This window comes from Elephas maximus, chromosome 25 (genome assembly GCF_024166365.1).
Source record: "Elephas maximus indicus isolate mEleMax1 chromosome 25, mEleMax1 primary haplotype, whole genome shotgun sequence".
NCBI classification, from domain to species: domain Eukaryota; kingdom Metazoa; phylum Chordata; class Mammalia; order Proboscidea; family Elephantidae; genus Elephas; species Elephas maximus.
In genome coordinates this window covers 37,360,724-37,375,634 of record NC_064843.1, presented here as the reverse complement: position 1 = coordinate 37,375,634, position 14,911 = coordinate 37,360,724, and the positions used below count along the sequence as shown (strand labels likewise).

Genomic DNA, 14,911 nt, shown 5'->3' with positions numbered 1-14,911 from the left:
GCTTTTGGGTAGGACTGGCCCCAGGCTGGGCCGAGCCTGAGGATGTGGGTGTCTCTGTTTTGGGGGGAGATTGCAGAAGGCATGGCGTTCATCGAGCAGAGGAACTACATTCATCGAGACCTTCGAGCCGCCAATATCTTGGTCTCTGCATCCCTGGTGTGTAAGATTGCCGACTTCGGCCTGGCACGGGTTATTGAGGACAATGAGTACACGGCTCGAGAAGGTAAGGAGTGCTGCCAAATGGCCCGTGGAGCCCACTTGGAAGGGGGCTGTGAGTGTTGAGAGTTTATTGCCTGTGAAAGTGATCTGTAAAACGCAAAGATCTGTCCCAGGATTAGCTGTGTACCATTAAACTTGATGGAGTCCTTCTGGGTAGTGTCCTGGACTTAAGAATCTCACCCAGTGGCTTCGAGAGGGAGATTTCAGACTAGAGAGAGAACTACTCATCAGTTTTAGACTTAGTCAAAGCAAGTGCGTGTTGAAGTCAAGGATAAGAGAAACTTAATGCATAATAGTGAAAAACTGGGAAGAATCCAAATGTCCGTAAACAGTAGAATGGATATACCAACAGTGGTATACAATGCAGTAAGATGTAATACTATACAGCAGTGAAAAAGTACAAATGACTACTGCATGCAGCAGAACGAGCCGCTCTCACAAATATAATGTCAACATGAAAGAAATCAGACCAAAAAAAGAGCTGCATTCTATGTGGTTCCATTTATATGAAATTCAAAACAGGCAAAACATATACATGCATGTTCATAGCAGCATTATTCATATCAGTGTCCAAGAGGAAAAATCCTAAATGTTCATCCACTGATGAATGGATAAAAAACATGTGCTATATCCATGCAGCGGGACCTTATTTAGCCATAAAAAGGAATGGAGTTCTGATATATGCCCCAACGCGGATGAATCTTGAAAACATTATGCTAAGTGAAAGAAGCTAGTCACAAAAGACCACGTATGACACATACGATTCCATTTATATGATATGTCCAGATTAAGTAAATCTATAGAGACAGAAAGGAGGCCTGGTGGTACAGTGGTTAAAGTGCTTGGCTGCTAACCAAAACATTGGTTGTTTGAACCCACCAGCCACTCCATGGGAGAAAGATGTGGCAGTCTGCTTCCGTAAAGATGACAGCCTTGGAAACCCTATGGGGCAGCTCTACTCTGTTCTATGGCACTGCTACGAGTCGGAATCAACTCCACTGCAATGAGGTTTTTATAGAGACAGAAAGTAAATTAGTGGTTGCCAGGGGCTGTAGGGGTCAGGGAGAAATGGAAGTGCCTTCTAATGGGTTTGAGGTTTCTTTTTGGAGTTTTGAAAATGTTCTCTGCCCACTCCACCCCACTTTAGCCATCTGTCATTAGAATGGATGTTTCTTGGTTCCAGAGGGGTGCCAGACTGTGGAAAATCATAGTTCTTCAGAGGGCAGATTCTGGCAGCTGTTGCCACTGTCTTGTCCCCTCACCTAACAGAGATCCAGCCCCAACTGTTCCCCACAGTCCCCCTGACTCAGCTCCATCCAACCCCACAGGGGCCAAGTTCCCCATCAAGTGGACAGCTCCTGAAGCCATCAATTTTGGCTCCTTCACCATCAAGTCAGACGTCTGGTCCTTTGGTATCTTGCTGACAGAGATTGTCACCTACGGCCGGATCCCTTACCCAGGTAGGAAAGGAGGCACCAGCTTGGGGGTGATCCCAGGGCCCAGCCTGGGCTCCTTCCTCTTGTCAATATGTCCATCATCCAGGCTGAGTTCTTGAGCCTCACCCCCAACCTCCCATTGCCTTCCCAATCTCAGTTAAAGACAAAAATCTCATCCGCTCAATTGCTTAATTAAGCCTGAAACCTGGGGACTTCCTTGACCCTTCCCTCCTCCTCACCCCTTGCATCCAAGCACTCACAACGTTCTGGGTATATGACTCCAAAACATATCCCAAATCTGTCAACTCCCAACTTCACAGCATCCACCATGTCCAAGCCAACATCATCTCCGAGTCAGACTCCCTGCTTTCTCTCCTGTCTCCTATTTGTCTATTTACATGCAGCCAGAGGGATCTTTATAAACTCTAAATCACATCTTGTCTCTCTTCTACCTCTAACTCTTTAATCATCTTGCTTTATAATTAGGCCTGCAGGTCCTTTGTGATCTAACCCTACCCCCCCCAACCTTTCCAGCTTCATCTTATGCTTTACCCCATCATCCAGTCATCTAAAGTACCATACATTCCCTGGTTATTCTCTCGTAATAGCCTAGAATGTTTCATTCATAGCATTTATCACAATTTATACCTATGTATTTATGGTATGTATTTGTTTAATATTTTTCCCATCAGACTTTGAGCTCCATGAGGCCAGAAATTATGCCTGTATTCCTCACTAGTGTATCCATAGTGCCTACCTCTGGCACATAGTGGGTGCTTAGTAACTATTTGTTGAATGGACTACTTTATTCTCACGCCTACAAGCAGTGCCCTACACTGAGTATATCATGGTGGGTATGTGAAGATGTACCCAACACGTAGAGTGACTGAGACTCAATAAATAATCTCCTCTGTCCCTTTTTTGGAGCCCTGGTGGCACAGTGGTTAAGAGCTCATCTGCTAACAAAAAGATCGACAGTTCAAATCCACCAGCCGCTCCTTGGAAACCCTATGGGGCAGTTCTACTCTGTCCTATAGGGTCGCTATGAGTCAGAATCAACTCGATGATGATGGTTTTTTTCTTTGGGGGGGTCCCTTTTTTAGTTGTGATGTCTCCTGGGGTATCTGTAGCCAGAGCACTACAGAGAGGGGGCAAGACCAATGTAACGAATCCTCGACTTTACAGTCCCAAATTTGAATCCTGTCCTTATCAATTATAGTGAAACCTGTGTGAGCCAGAACTCAGTGGGACTGCCTTATTTTTCTGGCTCTTGCAAGTTTTCCACCTTTGACAGGATGCAGTCTTACCACTTTTTTATGGCTCATTTTAGTGAAAAACATTTTAATTTTCCTTCTCAGACAGGTTTCTGCCTTACACAATTTCTGGCTTTTGCAGGTTTTATTGTATTCCATCTTGAGAAATTCACTTCACTTTTCATACTGCAGTATTTTCACCTGTAAATAATGGAGGTAATTTTATCTACCTTGCAGAAATTTTTGTGAGGATTAGAAATAAAAGATGTAGACAATTGGTTCATTCAACAGTATTTACTGAATCCCTACTGTGTGTCAGGCACTGAGGTACCTGCTCGTGTTCATAAGGAGCTCGTGTTGCAGCACTGAGGGACACACACAGAACAAACACTCTCAGATGGAGATCACTGCTAAGAACAGAACACAAAGCAAGGGGGTGTAAGAGGGCATGACCCACGACTCTACAGGCAGGGAGCCCTGCCTGAGCAGGTCATAGTTGAGCTGAAAGACAGCTGAGTGGTGATCTAGGGAAGGATACCAGGTAGAAGGCACTGCTAGCTCAGAGAACCTGTACTGTGTCTGAAGAATAGCAAGGAGGCCAGGTGGCTGGAGATAACAAATGAGAGCAGAATCGTAGGTGACAAGGTCAGCAGGGGCCAGATCATGCAGGTCCCATGCATGGTCATTGTTTAGCATGTGGAGGCTAGTCTAAATATACAGGAAGCCACTGGAGGGTTTTAGGCAGGGAAATGGCATCATCTGATACCTATTTTTAAATGATGCTCTAATTCAGCATAGAGAATAGATTGGGGGACGAGGATGGTGGTCCCATGAAATAGCAGCAGCAGCAGCCTAACTGAGCAGTGGTGGTGGCTTGGATATGGTGGTAGTGGTGGTAACATAGATAAATGGGTGAACTGATACATTTCAAAAGAAAGATTTGACTTGCTGATACGGAAGATGAGGGAAAGAGAAGAATTGAGGATGACTCTCCTGATTTTTATTGATTTTAACTGAGCAATTGGTGGGTGGTGGATGGTGGTCTGGGGGTAGAAATTCAAGAGTTCTTTTGTGGCCATGTTACATTTGAGGTGACTTGTAAACATCCATGTAGAGATGTTCAAGGACATGCTTGGATATACGAGTTTGGAATTCAAGACTGATGGTATAAAATTGAGAATCATAGACATGTAAATGGTTGTTATTATGGATAACGAACATGAGCCCATGTTGAGTGAGGAAATGGGCTCACTCATAAGGGCATATTGAGCCTGGCCACCTAGTTTGTCTTGAGGGTACACCAGTAAAAACTGGGCAATGAGTTATGGAACTGTGTACCCACTAGAATCCATTAGTCTGCAAGTAAATAACAGATTAAGAACGAATGAAACAATAGGCAATTTATTATTCTCCATTGTAATAAGCCTGGCATAGGTGACTGGTTAGTTCAGCAGCTCAACAACTATCAGGGTTTGGAGTTAGTTTCTCATGATTATCTTCCCCACATGGTCAGATGGTTGCTACAGCTCCATGTAGCACACCCTCTTGCAGTGTCCAAAGGAAGGAAGGAAGGGTATTTCCTCCAAAGCTTTTCTCTCTTTTTTTGGTGGCAAAATATACACAACAAAACATACACCAATTCAGCAATTGCTACAAGACACTGATCACATTCTTCAGGTTGTGCAACCGTTCTCTCTATCCTTTTCCAAATTATTCTAACGCCATTAATATAAACTTAATTCCAAAGCCTTTTTTAATCAGGGAGGAAAATATTTTCATGGAAACCCCTCAGCAGGCTTCCTCTCAGCTCCCATTGGCCAAAATTGGGTCCCCTGCCTTGTCGCACACCCATGCCCTAGCTGCAAAGGAGGCTGGGAAAATGAGTATTTGGCTTTTACAGTGGGAGGGGCTTAGCTCCCAAGATGAGATGGGGAGTAATGGTTGCTAGGGAAGCAACAGTGTCCACCTGTTCCCACACCCTCCTTCTCAGGGATGTCGAACCCTGAGGTGATCCGGGCACTGGAGCATGGATACCGGATGCCTCGACCAGAGCACTGTCCTGAGGAGCTCTACAACATCATGACACGCTGCTGGAAGAACCGCCCAGAGGAGAGGCCTACTTTTGAATATATCCAGAGTGTGCTGGATGACTTCTACACGGCCACCGAGAGCCAGTACCAACAGCAGCCGTGAGGGGGCAGGGCCAGAACAGGACCAGGGGCAGAGTGGTGACTGGGGGCGTGGCTCCAGCACAGTCTGCCGCTGCCCATTCACCCTTCCCACTCCCAAACACCCACTCCCTTTGAAGCCACAGTTTCTTCATCTGTCAAGTGGGTGAGTTGAACTGGACAATCTCTTTTTGACTCTAGAAATGCATAATCTGCGATTCCCAGGAGACCCTAAGCTGATATTGCTATTGCCGGGGACAGTTGGATGTCAGTCACAGCTATGGTTTGGAGGGGAAACTTCAAAAATAATAAAACAAGTATTTAAATAAAATATATGAATGCCAAAGTCTTTATCAACAGGCTTCCTTTCCTGTGATTCTAGTTCCCAAGTATCTATTTGCCTTCTTGCTGTGCGGCAAGTCAGAAGAGAGGACTGGCCCTCCCAGGGACCAGTAGTGAGAAGAGTGGGATCCCGTGTTGGAAGTTTTCTAACTACCCTAAAATAGTGTTAGCTATATTTATTTCCTATGACCGTTGTAACAAATTACCACAAATTTTGTGGCTTAAAGCTACACAAATCTATTATCTTACAGTTCTGGGAGTCCAAAATGGGTCAGCAGGGCTGCATTCCTTCTGGAGGCTTTAAGGGAGAACTAATATCCTTACTTTTTCCAGCTTCTGAAGGCTACCCACATTCCTTGACTTGTGGTCCCCTTGCATCACTCTGACCTCTGCTTCCATCATCACATTTCTTTCTCTGACTGACTCTCCTGCTTCCCTCTCGCAGTTATAGGGACCCCTGTGATTATATTGGGCCCACCCAGAAAAATCCAGGATAATCTTTTCATCTCAAGGTCCTTAACTTAATCACATCTGCAAAATTCCTTTTGCCATATTAGGTAACATAGTCACAGGATCTTGGGATTAGGACATGAACATCTTTGGGGTAGAGGCATTTGTCTGCCTACCACTGGCTCTGGAACACTGCATGGGGTTTTGTTTCCAAGGAACTAAGCCTGCCAGAATGCTGACAATGATTTCTGGTGAGCTGGGACCCAGACTCTCCTGCCAGGCCACATTGGTAGGTGAGCTGGTCAATGTGGACAACCACGAAGTCTGAGGGCTGCTGACAGCACTGGCATGTCTGATGGCCACGTGGCCATCATAGTTGTTCTGATGGAATCTATCTCAGCCTAGGTCCTCCAGAGGAATAAAGCCAGTGAAGCGTATATATATAAATATATATAGAGAGAGATTTAAATAAAAGCAGCAGTCAGGAAACCAAACGATGTATTGCATTGGGCAAATCTGCTGCAAAAGACCTCTTTAAAGTGTTCAAAAGCAATCACTTTGAGGACTAAGGTGCACCTCACTCCAGCCATGGTATTTTCAATTACCTCATATACATGCAAAAGATGGACAATAAATAAGGAAGACTGCAGAAGAACTGATGCCTTTGAATTATAGGGTTGACAAAAAATTTTGAATATACCACGGACTGCCAGAAGAATGAAAAAAGCTGTCTTGGAAGAAGTACAGCCAGAATGCTCCTTGGAAGTGAGGATGGCGAGACTTCATTTCACATACCTTGGACGTGTTATCAGGAGGGACCAGTCCCTGGAGAAGGACATCATACTTGGTAAAGTAGACCCATTCCAAAAAACCCATTGCCGTCAAGTTGATTTCGACTCATTGCGACCCTATAGGACAGAGTAGAACTGCCCCATCGAGTTTCCAAGGAGCACCTGGTGGATTTGAACTGCCGACCTTTTGGTTAGCAATGTAGCACTTAACCACTACACCACCAGGGTTTCCTGGTAAAGTAGAGGGTCAGCAAAAAGGAAGAAGACCCTCAACAAGATGGATTGACACAGTGGCTGCAACAATGGGCTCAAACATAGCAACGATTGTAAGGATGGCATGGGACCGGGCAGGGTTTCATTCAGTTGTATATAGTAGGGTCACTACGAGTCAAAATCAGCTCAACGGCACCTAACAACAACAACAGAGAGATTTACCTCAAGGAAATGGCTCACACAGTTGAGGAGGCAGGCGAGTCCCAAATCCATGGGTCGGGTAGCCAGCTGAAGACTTCTGCTGGCTCATGTGTTTGCAGGGGCTGACAAAACCAAAAAATCTGCAGGCCAGGTGGCAGGCTAGAGGCCTCTGCTGGCTCACAGGGTTTCTGGGACTGGCAAATCCAAAATCTGCAGGTCAGGCAGCAGACCAAAGATTTCTGCAGGCTTACACCCCAAGAACTGGAGGCCAGGCAGTGAGAAGAGTACAGGGTCCAGAGAGAAAGAGAGTTTTGCCAGAACATCCATTTATATACTGTAGGCAGGCCATACCCCAAGGAAACTTCCCTTTCACCTGATTGGCTGATTGCAGCAGATCACATCATGAACGTGATTACATTATATTACATTATAGAAGAGTAATCAGTCCAATGTCTGCGAAACCACTGAGAATCATAGCCTAGCTGTCATGGATTGAATTATGTCCCCCCAAAAATAAGTGTATCAATTTGGCTGGGCCATGATTTCCAGTATTGTGTGGTTGTCCTCCATTTTGTGATTGTAATTTTATGTTAAAGAGGATTAGAGTGGGATTGTAACAGGTGACATTCCTGATCCAACCTAAAGGAGTTTCCCTGGGGTGTGGCCTGCACCACCTTTTATCTCTCAAGAGATAAAAGAGAAAGGGAAGCAAGCAGAGAGTTGGGGACCTCACACCACCAAGAAAGTGCCAGGAGCAGAGTGCGTCCTTTGGACCCCAGGGTTCCTGCACAGTGAAGCTCCTAGTCCTGGAGGAAGATTGACGAGAAGGCCGACAGAGAGAGAAAGCCTTCCCCTGGAGCTGACAGCTTGGATTTAGACTTTTAGCCTGCTTTACTGTGAAGAAATAAATTTCTCTTTGTTAAAGCCATCCGCTTGTGGTATTTCTGTTATAGTAGTGCTAAATGACTGAGACAGAATTTGGTACCGACAGAGTAGGGTGCTGTTCTAACAGATACCTAAAATGTGGAAGCGGTTTTGAAACTGAATGGATAGAGGAGCAACAGTGACAGAGGGCCAGCAGCAGCAGAGAACTTGCAGCGGTAGAGAAGCAGCAGCAGCAGTCTGCAACTGCAGCGTGAGATGGCACTGGAGCTGACCCATGGAGCGAGAGAGCCGACTGCCTGGGAGCAGGAGGCTACATGGCTGAGTAGGGTGCCTCCAGGCACTTTTTGGTAGCACTAGGCTTCTTGACCCACAGAGAAAGAGAGCGGCGTGCCGGTGAGCAAGACGCCTCGCCTCCTGGCAGAGTGGGGTGCCTCCAGGCACTTATCTGTGGAGCTACAGAGCTTTGGAACACTTGCTGCAGCAGGGCAGATGTGGGCATGAGGCCCGAAGAGCTGAGAGGCCAAGAAACTAGGAAACAGAAGCTGAAGAGACTACACAAGAAGGCCAGCTGCCTGAGTCTCTAAAGGTGTGGCCACAACCTCTGGGGTTTCAAAGGGTGAAATCACCACGGCCTCTGGTGTTTCTAAGGGTGAAATCACCACTCAGATAGACTAGGAGAATGGTGCGCCTAAAGCCGAGGGAGCACCTAAAGCTGAGGGAGCGGAGTTGCCATCCCAGGGGGCCTGGAAGGTGGAGTTGAAGCCCTGGGCCGAGGGGCCTCCACTCAGAATCCAGAGAGTGTGGCCAATACCTAGAGTCTGGAGGGCAGGGCCATTGTGTAAATTGTCTCAGAGAACAAAGGATTATTTTCAGAGGTTTGAGGGCTAATGTAATGTGTTCTGCTGACTTGCTTGGTGCCTGTTATCCCTTCTTTTCTACCACTTTCTCCCATTTGCAATGGAAATACCTAGCTTGTGTCTGTTCTGCCGTTGTACCCTTGGAAGCAGATAACTTGTATTCTAGAGTTCACGGATGAAGAGGAATTTTTGAATTTTGGACTTGGAGTTAAGACTTTTGCTATGCTATGATGGGGTGAATTATGTTTTGCATGTTGCAAGGATGTAATTTTTGGGGGGACAAAGGGTAGAATGTCATGGATTGAATTATGTCCCCCCAAAAATATGTGTTTCAGTTTCGCTGGGCCATGATTCTCCGTATTGAGTGACTTTCCTACATGTTGTAAATCCTGCCTCTATGATGTCAGTGAGGGAGGATGGGTGGCAGTTATTTCAGTGACTCCAAGACTGGATTGTATCTTGAGGCAATCTCTTGAGATACAAAAGAAAGAAGTGAGCAGAGAGACGGGAACCTCATACCACCAAGAAAGCAGCATCAGGAGCAGAACGCATCCCTTGGACCTGGGGTCCCTGCGCCTGAGAAGCTCCTCAACCAGGGGAAGATTGATGAGAAGGCTGACGGAGAGAGAAAGCCTTCCTCTGGAGCAGACATCCTGAATTTGGACTTTTTAGCCTACTTTACTGTGAATAAATAAATTTCTCTTTGTCAAAGCCACCCACTTGTGGTATTTCTGTTTTAGCAGCACTGGATAACTAAAACTCTAACCAAGGTGACACATAGTATTAACCATTGCAGCATCTGTTACTGTTGAAATCCTGGGGTCTGGAGATGTGGCTGCTGAAAGCTACTTGGTACCCTGCATGGGAGGCTCTCATATGGGAGGGGAAGGAGACCTGGAAGAAAACACAGGGGACAAGGAGGTGGTGGGCACTTCCTGCTTGTTGCCTCAGCTGAAGATCCCTGGAAGTGAGCTTATGTCACAGAGGGTGTTACTAATTGCCAGTCTGACACAAAGGGTCCTTGTCTTTTCCCGAGTAAGAATACACGCAAAAGACAAACTTTATTTTCAGCAAGCTTTATCTTGCTTGAGTCAAGCAAAAGGAGTCAGCAGGGATCTAAGCCTCTCCAAAAGACTGACTTGAAAAGGGAAGCAAGGCTAGGGCTTATATGGGTTTGGTGGAGACAACAGAGTAATGAATATTTAGTGGGCTTCTTTCAAGGGGCGGGTACTTCTCAGAATGGCGGCGCATGTTAATTAGGTTGCATGTGTATCTGGTATCCAAGATGGGACCCGCTGATATTCAAGATGGAGTCCTCTAGGCAGCCCTTGGCATCACTTATTATGGGATATAGTGCAAGCACACTTGATCTTCGGCACTACATCGCCATCTTTGGAGGGCTAAGGAGGGTCATACAGCAGTCACACTCTGCTCCTCTGTGCGTATGGAACCTGCAAAGGAGGAGGGGACTAGAAAGACACTAAGAAGGAGATAGTAATTCACAGGCTGCCCCAATCATATCTCCTGTTGATGGAGTGGGTTCCTGTTTACCCAATTTCTAGATAGTAATCTTTTAAAAGCTCTTTTGTTCAGCCACAGTTAACCCTATTTGTTTCAAGGGAAAGAGGGAGAGGTGGTCTGTGGGGTAAGAAGCAAATGGCACTTTTCTGTATTATTGCATCCCCTAAAGGATCTACATTACAGTACCCTCTAGGGTCCCATGGAAACCCTATGCTGAATTGATTCTGTACCTGCAAGTAGGACAGGGACCTAACCTTAGACACTGGGTATAAGAGCAGTGGAAAACAAAAGTAACAATGTTTCAATTTACCTAGCTAATGATTGAATTTCTCTCTTGCTCCCTGGCTTGGGATGTGTCCTTTCTTTATCTGAAGGCAGAGTCCAGGGTCGCATGATGGGAATCTGCAGTTGTGACTTGTATATTGGATTACTGTTCAGCAAATATTTACTCCCTCCCCCTGGGAGGGGTACACTTCCCTGCCTTGTTGATGTTGTGCTTGGCCATGAGACTGTTTTAGCCAATGGGATATTAGGAGATACATGCAAGCAAAGGCTTGAATGTGCTTGTGGTGTTGGCCTTGTCCTCTTGTACTCCAGCCTTTTGCCTTGGAGAAAACACGCTTCAGGTAGCTGCTGGTCCAAGGAAGATTAGTGACATATGGAGCCGACCTTGTCCCAAACTGCAACTTGGAGTTAAGAGCCCAGCCTGGATCAACTGAACCTTAGCTGCCCTGCAGATGTGTGCAAGAGAAGTAGATGCTTATTATTATAAATCTTTGAATTCTGAAGTTTTTTGTTTGTTTTCTGTTTCATAGCAATAACTGACAAACATGACCTCAGGGATTAGAGCCTATCATGGGGTCAATTCCTTCTTCCCTTCCAGTTCATACTGTTCTCTAAACCCTACCAGCACTCTGATTCATTCTTCTGATGACAAGAAAGATGGATGAAAACATGGGGATAGATTTTGTGTCACCAATTCTATGGGAAAACTGTAATAATGCCTCCTCTAGAAGGTGACAATGGAAGAGATGGGTATGATGCCTCTTCTAATGTGTCAGTGACCTACCTCAATCTAGCCTCTAGCTGTGGCTTTGGGTTTAAACACAAGGAAAGTATTTGTATCATCTTTCCCCTGAGATTTGAAATAAAATTCCCACCTAGGCCTTCAATTTTGTCCTGTGTCCACCGCCATCACAGTATGTTCTTGCTTAAGGCTATATTGATTTGCATTCTATTTCTATCCTGTTCGTTTTGGGAAGTTGGTGATGACTGCTAGTTGTCCCATATCCACACTCTCCCTTCTTTCAGAGAAAAAAAAAATTATTAGAATCACATGACCACCCTGAATGAAGGCTACACTGACCACCCCCTTTTGCAGCCAAGGGTGGCCATGTGATTAAGCTCTGGCCAATGGATTGTAAGTGGAAGTGAGACAGATATGGTTAACTGCTGGTGGAACAAAAGAGCTGTTAAAAGATTACCATCTAGAAGTTGGGTAAATAAGAACCACACCCTGTCAACATGAGATAAGGCTGAAACAATTATATGTGACTGCTGTTTAACCTTCCTTAGCCCTCTGAAGAGAAGATGGTGATGTAGTGCCAAAGATCAGTGCGCTTGTGCTATATCCCATAATAAGTGACGCCAAGGGCTGCCAAGAGGAGACAATCTTGAATATCAGCGGGTCCCATCTTGGACACCAGATACACGTGCAACCTAATTAACATGCGCCGCCATTCTGAGAAGTACCCGCCCCTTGAAAGAAGCCCACTAAATATTCATTACTCTCCTGTCTCCACCGAACCCATATAAGCCCTAGCCTTGCTTCCCTTTTCAAGTCAGTCTTTTGGAGAGGCTTAGATCCCTGCTGACTCCTTTTGCTTGACTCAAGCAAAATAAAGCTTGCTGAAGATAAAGTTTGTCTTTTGTGTGTATTCTTACTCAGGAAAAGACAAGGACCCTTTGTGTCAGATTGGCAATTGGTATCAGAAGTATAGTATAACAGCTTCCAGGAACCTTGCTTAAATGACAGCTGGTGTAGGTTCTTTGCCCCTTGTTTTTCATTTCTTCCTCAATTTTACCACCTGGAATGTGATATGAATGCTGTAGCTCTAGCTGCCATCTTGGACCCGGAGAACCAAGGATGAACTCTAGGAATAATGTCATGGATTGAATTGTGTCCCCCAAAAATAAGTATATCAATTTGGCTAGGCCATGAGTCCCGGTATGATGTGATTGTCCACCATTTTATCATCTGATGAGATTTTCCTATGTCTTGTAAATCCTACCTCTGTGACGTTAATGAGGTGGGATAGGCGGCAGTTATGTTAATGAAGCAGGACTCAATCTACAAGACTGGATTGTGTCTTCAGCCAATCTATTTTGAGATATAAAAGACAGAAGCAAGCAGAGAGACAGGGGGACCTCAAAACATTAAGAAAGCAGTACCAGGAGCAGAGTGTGTCTTTTGGACCTCGGGTTCCTGCATGGCGAAACTCCTGGTCCAGGGGAAGATTGATGACAAGGATCTTCCTCCAGAGCCTACAAAGCCTCCCCCTGGAGCTGACGCTCTGTATTTGGACTTCTAGCCTACTAGACTGTGAGGAAATAAATTTCTCTTTATTAAAGCCATCTTGTTTTTTGTGGTACTTCTGTTATAGCAGCACTAGATAATTAAGACAAAGCTGAATGGAGCCTGGGTCCCTGAGGATGTTTTGGGGCAGAGCCACCATACCAGGCTGGATTGTTCTCCTCCAGACTTTTGCCCCGGAGGCTATGGCAAACACTGTTAGCACCCTGACCATATCCCTTAATGTCCCCTGGACTTTCAGCTGTTGTTATCTGCATGGCTGTGCCTGAGGGCTCTTCTTCTAGAACTGCAGAAAGCCTCGGTTGCCAGTGTTCTCAGAAGGCTGGACTTGCCAAGGAATTACCACCCCATAGAAAGGCCTGCTGATCGGCTTCCAAAAGGTCACACTTTGAAAACGCTGTGTAGTGCACAGGTTGCCATGGGTTGGAATCAACTTATGGCAACTGGTTTGGGGGTAGTTCTCAACTAATGACTCTGGGGAGTTGGTGTATGCCTACCCCAGCTCCCTTGCGCCTTGGATGGGACAACTCTGCAGTGCATGTTTTGCACCATTTCCCAGAATTTCCCTGTGGGATTAAGCTCTAGTTACCCACAGTGGTAACTTGCTTAACAACATACTTTTATTGGTTACCTTTCCTTCCCTATATCACTTCCCCGTTACACCAATGGTAGTGGTGTGCTGGTAAAGTTTAACAACAGGTTCTCCACGTATAGTTCCAACATGAATGTGGCTTGACATTTTTGTTTCTACTAATGAATAAGATGAAAGTGAAACGATGAAGACATATATCAGAACTTTACTTGTTAGTCAGGGATGTGAACAACTTCCTGACTGAATGTAATGAGTTGTGAATACTGTCAAATTTTTTTGCTATTCACAATGTAACAGCTACAGACAACACACTTTTAAGTTTAACCTACATTATTAATATTTTGTCCATCGCTTTAAGTCAAGACCAGGGTTTAGCAAACTATGGCAAAGCATGTTTTATTGGAACATGCCCATTATTTACCTACAGTCTTTAACTGCTTTTACCCTATAATGGCAGAGTGAAGTATCTGTGACACAACCTTATGGTATGTAAAGCCTGAAATATTTACTATCTGGCCATTTACAGAAAAATTTTGCTGATCCCTTGTCTTAGTTATCTAGTGCTGCTATAACAGAAATACCACAAGTAGATGGTTTTAACGAAGAGAAATTTATTTTCTCACAGTCTAGTAGGCTACAAGTTCAAACTCAGGGCATCAGCTCCAGGGGCAGGCTTTCTCTCTGTCAGTTCTGGAGGAAGGTCCTTGCCATCAAACTTCCCCTGGGCTAGGAGCTTCTCTGCGCAGGAGCCCTGGGTCTAAAGGACATACTCTGCTCCTGGCACTGCTTTCATAGTGGTGTGAGGTCCCCCTGTCTCTCTGCTCACTTCTGTCTTTTATATCTCAAAAGAGATTGGCTTAAGACACTATCTAATCTTGTAGATCTCATCAATATAACTGCTGATAATCCATCTCATTAACATTGTAGTGACAGGATTTACAACGCATAGGGAAATCACATCGATGACAAAATGGTAGAAAAATCATACAATACTGGGAATTATGGCCTAGCCAAGTTGACAGATAGTTTTGGGGAACACAATTCAATCTACGACACCCTGGTCTAGACCATCAACAAAACAATAAATCAAGCCCTAATTTGTAGCATTCGCTGATTTCCTTGATGTAATTATTCCCACCGTGACCAATTCCAAGCTACCAACCAGACCTCCATGAATTTCATGGGCCTTAAGCACTTTTGCCTTTTTGGAACACTTCCTTCATAAAATTATATTTTACAACTGTATTTTTATAAAGAAAAATAATATTATATATTAAAATGTTTTCTTCAACCTAAAATGTCATTTTTTCCTTCTGATTTTAAAAGAAATCAATTTCTTTTAAACATTTCCATGGCCTCTATAAGTATCATGGGCCTTGGGTACTGTGCT

The 14,911-nt window shown here is 44.9% G+C and overlaps 1 protein-coding gene across 3 annotated transcripts in view; it reads left to right on the top strand.

Moving 5' to 3' along the window:
• The window catches only part of HCK (HCK proto-oncogene, Src family tyrosine kinase), a 51,242-nt gene extending 45,801 nt beyond the window's left edge, over window positions 1-5,441 (top strand). Inside the window, exons 11-13 of one of the 3 annotated variants that reach the window (XM_049869440.1) lie at window positions 70-223; window positions 1,548-1,679; window positions 4,899-5,441. In XM_049869440.1, the coding sequence (XP_049725397.1) occupies window positions 70-223; window positions 1,548-1,679; window positions 4,899-5,101 (489 nt within the window). In that variant the 3' untranslated portion in view covers window positions 5,102-5,441. Of the gene's footprint in view, window positions 1-69; window positions 224-1,101; window positions 1,228-1,547; window positions 1,680-4,898 lie in introns of those variants that run through there. The other 2 variants (XM_049869439.1, XM_049869438.1) reach the window with 2 other exon arrangements.
• Window positions 5,442-14,911: the final 9,470 nt, after the last annotated feature.